At 47.8% G+C, this 10,718-nt stretch overlaps 1 protein-coding gene across 1 annotated transcript in view; it reads right to left on the minus strand.

Moving 5' to 3' along the window:
• The window catches only part of POF1B (premature ovarian failure, 1B), a gene marked incomplete at its 5' end in the record, with an annotated part of 46,693 nt that extends 36,271 nt beyond the window's left edge, over positions 1-10,422 (minus strand). The window contains 7 exons of the mRNA XM_018572901.1: positions 3,367-3,480; positions 5,143-5,226; positions 6,162-6,212; positions 6,852-6,902; positions 7,393-7,461; positions 9,714-9,782; positions 10,354-10,422. Coding sequence (XP_018428403.1) covers positions 3,367-3,480; positions 5,143-5,226; positions 6,162-6,212; positions 6,852-6,902; positions 7,393-7,461; positions 9,714-9,782; positions 10,354-10,422 — 507 coding nt within the window. The remainder of the gene's footprint in view (positions 1-3,366; positions 3,481-5,142; positions 5,227-6,161; positions 6,213-6,851; positions 6,903-7,392; positions 7,462-9,713; positions 9,783-10,353) is intronic.
• Between the last annotated feature and the right edge of the window lie 296 nt (positions 10,423-10,718).

Genomic DNA, 10,718 nt, shown 5'->3' on the forward strand with positions numbered 1-10,718 from the left:
GGAGAGAGAGGCAGGAGAGAGAGAGAGAGAGAGGAGAGAGAGGCAGGAGAGAAGAGAGGAGAGAAGAGAGGAGAGAGAGGCAGGAGAGAAGAGAGGAGAGAGAGGAGAGAGAGGCAGGAGAGAGAGAGAGAGGCAGGAGAGAAGAGAGGAGAGAGAGAGAGAGAGAGAGAGAGGCAAGAGAGGAGAGAGAGAGAGAGAGAGAGGCAAGAGAGGAGAGAGAGAGAGAGAGAGAGGCAAGAGAGGAGAGAGAGAGAGAGAGAGAGGCAAGAGAGGAGAGAGAGAGAGAGAGAGAGGCAAGAGAGGAGAGAGAGAGAGAGAGAGAGGCAAGAGAGGAGAGAGAGAGAGAGAGAGAGGCAAGAGAGGAGAGAGAGAGAGAGAGAGAGGCAAGAGAGGAGAGAGAGAGAGAGAGAGAGGCAAGAGAGGAGAGAGAGAGAGAGAGAGAGGCAAGAGAGGAGAGAGAGAGAGAGAGAGAGGCAAGAGAGGAGAGAGAGAGAGAGAGAGAGGCAAGAGAGGAGAGAGAGAGAGAGAGAGAGGCAAGAGAGGAGAGAGAGAGAGAGAGAGAGGCAAGAGAGGAGAGAGAGAGAGAGAGAGAGGCAAGAGAGGAGAGAGAGAGAGAGAGAGAGGCAAGAGAGGAGAGAGAGAGAGAGAGAGAGGCAAGAGAGGAGAGAGAGAGAGAGAGAGAGGCAAGAGAGGAGAGAGAGAGAGAGAGAGAGGCAAGAGAGGAGAGAGAGAGAGAGAGAGAGGCAAGAGAGGAGAGAGAGAGAGAGAGAGAGGCAAGAGAGGAGAGAGAGAGAGAGAGAGAGGCAAGAGAGGAGAGAGAGAGAGAGAGAGAGGCAAGAGAGGAGAGAGAGAGAGAGAGAGAGGCAAGAGAGGAGAGAGAGAGAGAGAGAGAGGCAAGAGAGGAGAGAGAGAGAGAGAGAGAGGCAAGAGAGGAGAGAGAGAGAGAGAGAGAGGCAAGAGAGGAGAGAGAGAGAGAGAGAGAGGCAAGAGAGGAGAGAGAGAGAGAGAGAGAGGCAAGAGAGGAGAGAGAGAGAGAGAGAGAGGCAAGAGAGGAGAGAGAGAGAGAGAGAGAGGCAAGAGAGGAGAGAGAGAGAGAGAGAGAGGCAAGAGAGGAGAGAGAGAGAGAGAGAGAGGCAAGAGAGGAGAGAGAGAGAGAGAGAGAGGCAAGAGAGGAGAGAGAGAGAGAGAGAGAGGCAAGAGAGGAGAGAGAGAGAGAGAGAGAGGCAAGAGAGGAGAGAGAGAGAGAGAGAGAGGCAAGAGAGGAGAGAGAGAGAGAGAGAGAGGCAAGAGAGGAGAGAGAGAGAGAGAGAGAGGCAAGAGAGGAGAGAGAGAGAGAGAGAGAGGCAAGAGAGGAGAGAGAGAGAGAGAGAGAGGCAAGAGAGGAGAGAGAGAGAGAGAGAGAGGCAAGAGAGGAGAGAGAGAGAGAGAGAGAGGCAAGAGAGGAGAGAGAGAGAGAGAGAGAGGCAAGAGAGGAGAGAGAGAGAGAGAGAGAGGCAAGAGAGGAGAGAGAGAGAGAGAGAGAGGCAAGAGAGGAGAGAGAGAGAGAGAGAGAGGCAAGAGAGGAGAGAGAGAGAGAGAGAGAGGCAAGAGAGGAGAGAGAGAGAGAGAGAGAGGCAAGAGAGGAGAGAGAGAGAGAGAGAGAGGCAAGAGAGGAGAGAGAGAGAGAGAGAGAGGCAAGAGAGGAGAGAGAGAGAGAGAGAGAGGCAAGAGAGGAGAGAGAGAGAGAGAGAGAGGCAAGAGAGGAGAGAGAGAGAGAGAGAGAGGCAAGAGAGGAGAGAGAGAGAGAGAGAGAGGCAAGAGAGGAGAGAGAGAGAGAGAGAGAGGCAAGAGAGGAGAGAGAGAGAGAGAGAGAGGCAAGAGAGGAGAGAGAGAGAGAGAGAGAGGCAAGAGAGGAGAGAGAGAGAGAGAGAGAGGCAAGAGAGGAGAGAGAGAGAGAGAGAGAGGCAAGAGAGGAGAGAGAGAGAGAGAGAGAGGCAAGAGAGGAGAGAGAGAGAGAGAGAGAGGCAAGAGAGGAGAGAGAGAGAGAGAGAGAGGCAAGAGAGGAGAGAGAGAGAGAGAGAGAGGCAAGAGAGGAGAGAGAGAGAGAGAGAGAGGCAAGAGAGGAGAGAGAGAGAGAGAGAGAGGCAAGAGAGGAGAGAGAGAGAGAGAGAGAGGCAAGAGAGGAGAGAGAGAGAGAGAGAGAGGCAAGAGAGGAGAGAGAGAGAGAGAGAGAGGCAAGAGAGGAGAGAGAGAGAGAGAGAGAGGCAAGAGAGGAGAGAGAGAGAGAGAGAGAGGCAAGAGAGGAGAGAGAGAGAGAGAGAGAGGCAAGAGAGGAGAGAGAGAGAGAGAGAGAGGCAAGAGAGGAGAGAGAGAGAGAGAGAGAGGCAAGAGAGGAGAGAGAGAGAGAGAGAGAGGCAAGAGAGGAGAGAGAGAGAGAGAGAGAGGCAAGAGAGGAGAGAGAGAGAGAGAGAGAGGCAAGAGAGGAGAGAGAGAGAGAGAGAGAGGCAAGAGAGGAGAGAGAGAGAGAGAGAGAGGCAAGAGAGGAGAGAGGCAAGAGAGGAGAGAGGCAAGAGGGGGAGAGAGAGAGAGAGAGAGGTGTCAGTCATCATCTTAGCATCAAATAAAAAACAAAAGTTAATTTTTTTAAACAAAGTCTTGCAGTAAGAAGAAAACATTTGCTGTGGATTGGACGGCAGGAGAGGTGTCCCCAGGGTGTCATCACGTGCACTTACCTGCCGCCGGCCATCTTGGTGATGGACATTGGCAGAGAGAGGAGGGGACGTTCATTTGGGGGTATAAGGAATGCCATCGGGTCCCCTCCTCTCTCATGCAACTGTCGGGCTCTCTGTCCATGACCAAGTGCCCAACTTTTCAGAGGGGGGGACACCACAATGACTGTCAGTCCTTGTGGTGTCACCCCTTCTGATGGTGTCACCCAGTGCAGGCCGCCCCCCCCCCCCCTTGTGATGCCACTGGATGGCAGGTAAAGTTACCTCTGACCTCGATTCACTCACGAAATTAAGGACAAAAAGCCCCCAATAAAAAGGGACAAAAGAAAAAGGTAAAAGGGGGATTTGCCCAAAGAGCTAGCAATCATAATTAAAGTAGTTTCCTAGCTGACCCTAATCTCTTTGTCACCTTTCCCTGCGACAACTTCCCATATACTGACACTATGGCTGCTCTGTGCCCCCCCCCCCCAATGCATTATGGGGTACAAAACATTCTCTACACATAAATTTCCAGGGACTGGGAATCTCTAACTGGCAGGATTCACTTCCATCCCATGGTAGCGGCAAACCTGAATCTCATCCCTACAAAGTAATGCGGCCAGCACTGACCTCAGTGAGCTGACAATCTAACTCTGCCAATCGGAGGCGGGCGGCTCACCTCTGTAGATTGGACGGAGACTTTGCTCTGATTAATCTGCTCGATCACTTGTTCATTTACTGACGATGATGAAGATGACACATTGCTCCCGCGGACCAGCTGCACCTGTCTGTCCTGTACACAGGAAACAAAGAGAATTGTTACATTTAAAGTGACACTAAACTCAGGAGATGCAACAATAAAAATCCCTCCGAGTCCCCGAACTCTGAGCAACAATGTATCTTATTTGTGTATCACTCGGCTGGAGATCCTCCAATCATCTCTGACACTGTCCTTCCTTCTGGAGGGTGACTACGTCTGTTCCCCATGGTCCCTGTGTGTGTTGTAAAGTAGTCACCGCTCCAACCTCCGCCCCCCACCGGGATGGACTACAATCTCATGTTGAGATAGCTAATTTGTATTGAAGTTATAGTCTATGTGTAAGGTGAAAAGAGTTAGTGTTCCAAGATGAGGCCTTACTTGATTGGTAGTAGTAGTCACCGCTCCAAGCTCAGTCCCCCCGGGATGGACTACAATATCAGGTTGAGTTTACTGATTGGTTTTGAGATTGGAGTCGATACCGCGGGGGCGGGGGGAGCTTGGAGCAGTGACTACTTTACAACACACACAGGGATCATGGGAAACACAAGTAGTCACCCTTGGAGTGATGGCTTTTATACATTTTATTTATTATTTCATGGATATATTATGTAGGGATGCACCGATACCAGTGCCGATACTTGGCATTTTCACGAGAACTACCAGGGTTGCAACGGTTGCAACTCTCCACCACTGTCCTGAAATCATTAGTCTGTATTGTTTTAGAAAAACTGTCACATGACACTAAACAAAAATGTATCAGTACTCGTACTCGCAAAACTGGTATCAGTGCATCCCCTAATATATGTTTATAAAAATAAAATCATACATTATAACAGAGATGTAGAAATCCCGGGAGCTCCGCGTGATCCTTACACATGACAGGGGCCTCCTAACTTTAGAATGTATCTCTAGTCCAGTCTTGGAGCTGGAAAAGTATCGGTACTTGTAACAAGAGTACGGTACTTGGTATCTGAACATCTCTTGTTATTATGTATTTCTTTATACAACTGTAACTCTTTTGTTTCCTTCTTTAATGTAATCCTTTGTCCTGTGATTGTACAATGCGGAAAGATAAACCCCAGCGGTGGAGGGAGTAGAGAAGTGACTATTTATAGATGGGAATGGTGTTCCTGGTACGGGGAGATACAGATTTGGGTAATGAAGTTGGCAGGAAGTTAGGGAAATATTTCTTTCTTCAGGAAGAGCTTTCTATATCAGAAGACTTTCCTGGTGACTCCTCCGCCGAGGCTTCCAATGTTCCCGCTATTCCTGAGATCGTCTTCTTTGCCACATGTGACTGTGATCGGGAAATGTTATATATATACTCCCATTTGTGTCTCTATCCCGATGTATTCCATACACTCACCCCGTTTTGTCTCCTGAGCTGCAAATATTCGAGGTGCAAAATATCTCTTTTGTATTATTTTTCCCAAATTATTACAGACTTCTAGAGATATTGTAAGTCTTATAGGGATCTCTATACAGTGTGATAGGGATCTCTATGACTAGGCCCAGGGTTGGGTGAGGCATGTTGGGGGGGCGGGGTGGATCTCGGGCAGGACTCGGTGTCATTGACGAATCTCCAATAACCTGGTTCAGTGACGGGGACACTATTAGGTTATTCACAGATCCATTGAGCAGTCTGTGTGAAGGGAAGAACAGGAACCAAGATGGCCGAACTCCCACCAGACTTACCATTGGGGCATTGTCCAGTCTTTGGTAGGTCTTCTCTACGACGACGCTGTTCCCTGGCATGTAATTGACTCCTTTCATGTACGACTGCGAACACAAAATTGTAAAAACAGCTGAACGCGTCTGTAGGTAACCACAGCGGATCAAAAAACCTTAGGAGCCCACTATGCCTAATGCGTTGGGGCTGTGCTGGGCCTTTCTTTCTCCAGCGCAGCCACAAGACGAGGCACACAACACGCTGTTGTACTTTTTTCTGTATTTTTTGCAGCGCAGCCCGAAACTTGTGACATTTCAATAAAGTTTTAACAAAAAAAAAAAAAATGATGCATCGCAATTGAGTGCATCAGCACTGCTCTGGGCCCATGCACACCAGCAGCCGCACGGTATACCGAATGGGCCCCTAATCGCTCTGTATCGAGCGATTGCCTAGTCTGGAGATCCGTGGAACTGAGAAGGAGTTCAGAGAGAACAGAACTGAATGTCCTCCGTCATTAATGAGGAGCTGCTTGTGAAACGTCTTAGGTCTCATTCACACTGCCGCGCGTATACGCGCCTACATGCGTACAGCACATTCAAATTTCCAATACAAGTGATGCATTCTGGGATTGCACATAGTGCATGCATATACGCTCGTATATACGCAATATACTATTTTGCTTACGTCGTGTGTGAATGAGGCCTTAAAGTGACGCTAAACTCCATGAACTCTGAGCAACAATGTATCTTATTTGTGTATCACTCGGCTGGAGATCCTCCAATCATCTCTGACACTGTCCTTCCTTCTGGAGGGGGGAGGCTACGTCTGTTCCCCATGGTCCCTGTGTGTGTTGTGAAGTAGTCACCGCTCCAAACTCCTCCCCCCCCGGGATTGACTACAATCTCAGGTTTAGTTTACTAATTTGTATTGAGTGTAGTCCATTCCGGGGGGCGGAGCTTGGAGCAGTGACTACTTTACAGCACACACAGGGACCATGGGGAACACATCATATATCATGTCACATGTGAAGCAGTTTTCAACTCACCTGTTCAGGATTCTGTACAATGTACCTCCGAACCGTCTCCTGCTGGACATCCTGCAGGAAATATACATATGTCATCAATATATAATAATAGTGTGTGACTGTGTGGGGGAGGGGACAGAGTGTAAGCTCCTCTGTACAGAGACTGATGTGACTGTGTGGGGGAGGGGACAGAGGGTAAGCTCCTCTGTACAGAGACTGATGTGGGGGGAGGGGACAGAGCGTAAGCTCCTCTGTACAGAGACTGATAAAACTCGGAGTCGGGATCACACGCATTCCTGTACAGCAGGGAGCCGGCTACGGATGATGGGAGTGATCATTCCTGACACTCCTCATCCCAGAATCCGGCAGGGTGAGTCCGGAGGATTCTCTCCATAGAAGGCACCATTGTTCCTGCGGAGGTCATACATGGGCCAGGCATGGAAGTGGGACACGTGTACACGTCACATGTGATGATTGGGCTCTGTGGGAGCCTCTCAGTGTCAGAAATCATCCGCGTCGCCGACAAAGATCCCCTACAATTCTGTGTCTCCGAATATTCGGTTTCCGGGGGACAATTAAACAAAGAATACTTCCCCGGCACATCTGTTACATTGTAGGAAAAGCGGCGGAATGTGACACCCGGCGCCCCCCAATCTGTGACATTATTTATCCTTAAAGGGCCAGTCATCCCTCCAAAGCCCACCATCTTACCTGTTCGGGGTTCTGGACGATGTAACGTCTGACTGTCCCCGTCTGGACTTCCTGCAGTGTGAGAATAGCACAAGGTGAGGAGCTAAAGAGACCCTGTCACCAACCTAAACATTGATGGTACCAATTTTTTTTTTCTTGCAATCTGCCGCTAAAGATTCTGCAAAATGTGACTATTTCCTCAGCCCAACCCCCCTCCCCCCTTACAGGTCATAGCCCTCTCCTCCTCTGGGTGTGTCTAAATAATGTTTGTGCTGGCCCAGCTCCACTGCCCCTCCCCTTCTCTGCCTACATAACCTTCTATGTAGCTGCTGGGGGAGGAGCAAAGGGGAATACTACACTAAGTCTGCCGGGGTTACTGACGAGACATCCAAGATGGCGGCGCCCAGCAGCAGTCTTAGGGCTTTTGGAGGGCGGATTTTGCAGGTGAATGACATGAATGGAATTCTCATCATCCAATGGGAGGCTGTGGTATTGAATGTTCTGGTGACAGGTTCTCTTGAAGTAGCTAAATCTGAAATCTTCCTTCTCCTAAACACAATACCTGCTCAGGATTCTGCACGATGTATCTTCTAACGGTTCCCTGTGTGTATGGCCCGGGAGACTGAACCTCCTGTGAAAGAGAAATATTATATTATACCCGACCTCTGTCCTCCCCTTCAGTCTTCTATCTGACCTCCGTCCTTCCCTTCAGTCTTCTATCTGACCTCCATCCTCCCCTTCAGTCTTCTATCTGACCTCCGTCCTTCCCTTCAGTCTTATAGGAGGACATCCAGCATCATCTAGCACTTGCCTCCCCAGTCTGGCTGACACCTTTCATTCATTGCATTTCAGTTCAGATATTTCAATCACGGCGGCTCATCATCACATGTGGGCGGTCTGTATGCAAATACACCCTGCCTAGGAACACCCACTGCTCCAGACTGACATCCACCCATCAAGGAATTTTGATTTTTGCATAACTCCTCCCTTGAGCCAGCCCACTGCTTGCATCAGGGCTCTTGAGGAGTACTGAGGCATGTATAGCATCCTGTCAGCCCCTTCCACCAGCCATGTGCTGCCTGAAATGCTTAGAGAAGCACAGGGACCCAGTGATGACATCACCAGGTAAAAAATGATGTAATGAAAACAGAAAGATTTTATTAAAAAATTTCCAGGAAGGCAAAAAATAAGCAGATGTTGAGGGTTATGGAAGCTCCTTTCACCTACCCTGGACCTGTTTTTGTGCTATGGAACGGCCCTATAATATAGAAGCCTCGTTTTCTTTTTTTTTTAAATGATTCCCCCCCAAAAAACAGACAAACGTAGAATAAAACATTTAAAGTGACAAAAATAACAAATACACAAAACATAACAAGGAGTAAAAAACACAAATACAAAAGAACGGAAAATGAAACTATCCGAAATACAGAAGATTGCCTGCATGTAACGTGCGTTGTCGGGGCGCTGCAGTAATGCCCATTTCACCGAAACACAACAGTGTGAGTGCTCGGAACCAAACACAGGACAAGTGACGACTCATCACTGCGCTGCAGGGTATGGAAAGCAGAGATCCAATGCATCAATACACAGGCGGAGATCCAATGTATCAATACACAGGCGGAGATACATCAAAAATCCTCTGAATGCAGAAAAAAATGTTTTCCCAAGTAAATTTCACCAAAACTCTAACACGTTCAACCACTCGGGCTTATTCATTGAGATGTTCTATCAGAGTGGTGAAACGCGTTAAGAGTTCTGCACATGGGGACTGCTATGATGATCTATATTTGTTGACTTACTTTAATAAAGACTGATTATATGCAAGAGGACATGCGGAGTGCGGCTGTGTTCAAGTCATAACTAAAAAAACTGGTTTCATCCCGATCACTGAATCCCATCTACTGCAATGATTCGATACGATGAGGAGAGACGGCTTTACGTCTATATAGTGATTGCAGAATTCAGGACCAACAGAGCTGCTGATGGGGAGTCAGATTTCCAAATGGTTTGGATTCTAATCCTCTGGAGGAAATCATCCCAAGAAAGAATCATCAGGGGGAGAAGGCCAGAACTAAGCCAGGAAAGGGTTCTGAGTGATGGCTCCTAGCTGTAGTGCAGCATGTAGAAGTCAGTGTGGTGTGTGCTGCAGCATCTGTCCCTAACCTGAGACCCAATGTATCAATACACAGGCAGAGATCCAATGTATCAATACAAAAGACAAAAGAACAATAAATGATACGACATAAACTACCCGAAATACACTAAAAACATCCAAAAATCCTCTGAATGCAGAAAAAATGTTTTTCAAGTAAATTTCATCTAAGGATCTCAATGAGGAAAATGGATTTTCCAAAAACAAACGAACCAAAAACTGGTTTCATCCCGATCACTGAATCCCATCTACTGCAATGATTCGATAACGGCATTTCCATTATCGGTGGAGTCTGGAGGGGAGGAGGCGGGGAGGGGGGTCACTCAGTCCCTGGCCTCTGGCATACTCCAGGAGCCATAAGTTGCTACTCTGTATCTTTCCTACATTCTCTATAATGTCAAGTTATTATCACATCCAGACCTGGTCTAGTGTTCTGAATGATGGTTCCTAGCTGTTGTGCAGCATCTGGCCCTAACCTGAGACCCATCGTATCAATACCCAGGATGAGATCCAATGTATCAATACTCAGAATGGGATCCAATGTATCAATACTGAGGATGAGATCCAATGTATCAATACGCAGGATGAGATCCTATCAGCTCTTTAGAGAGGAATAATGGTGACTTGTGTGATGAAGGGACGGGATACAGTAATGATCTCATAGGAGTTGGTTCTATATCTCTGATCCCCCCGAGTATCTCAGTCTGGAGTCTTCCCATATCACACAATACCTGCTCATTGTTCTGGACGATGTATCTTCGGATGGTTCCCTGCGAGTACGGCCCGGGAGACTGAACTTCCTGCTGAACAGAAATATTACACTAATGTAAGAATATTCTAAATATAAAACGGCATTTCCACCCAACATCCACCCTCGTATATACTCCAGCACAACTCTCTGCCATCTCTGTGAGTTCCAAATTTGCTTGTTACAGTCTCCATAATGTAAAGCTATTATAAAACCAAGCAGGGATGGTGGGAACCCCTCATAATGGGCACAGCAGGTGTGTAGGGTTGGGTACTCAGCACAGGCTGAGAGCCAAGGTATCAATACTCAGGCAGAGAGCCAAGGTATCAATACTCAGGCAGAGAGCCAAGGTATCAATACTCAGGCAGAGAGCCAAGGTATCAATACTCAGGCAGAGAGCCAAGGTATCAATACTCAGGCAGAGAGCCAAGGTATCAATACTCAGGAGAGATCCAATGTATCAATACTCAGGAGAGATCCAATGTATCAATCCTTCAGGTGTAATGAACTCCCCTCTCATGGACGGGATGAGATATTTTCATACATTAGAAGTTATCAATATCATTCTAACCATCTGGAATGTTCCGTTATATCTCCGTCATACTTTCCATATCACACAATACCTGCTCATTGTTCTGGACGATGTATCTTCGGGTGGTTCCCTGCGAGTACGTCCCGGGAGACTGAACTTCCTGCTGAAATAAAATATCACATTAATACTTCCACCTAAAATTTGCTGCAATACAACATGTGATCATCCACCCGAAAACAATACTTTATAGGTTGGGATATAAGTGCAGCCCGGTCTGGCGGGCTTACCCATCCCCCGTCTTATATTGTATGTCCTGGATGCTCATGCAGTGAGAGCTTCCTCCATCATTCCCGGCTCTGCTCCTGTCCACCAAAAAATATGGGGGTCCCCGTCCATTTTCCAGCTCCTCCTGTTATATTATTATTATTACATAGTATTTATGTAGCGCCAACAGTT

The sequence above is a fragment of the Nanorana parkeri genome, unplaced genomic scaffold (genome assembly GCF_000935625.1).
Source record: "Nanorana parkeri isolate BGI_ZX_2015 unplaced genomic scaffold, ASM93562v1 scaffold2165, whole genome shotgun sequence".
Taxonomy (NCBI): domain Eukaryota; kingdom Metazoa; phylum Chordata; class Amphibia; order Anura; family Dicroglossidae; genus Nanorana; species Nanorana parkeri.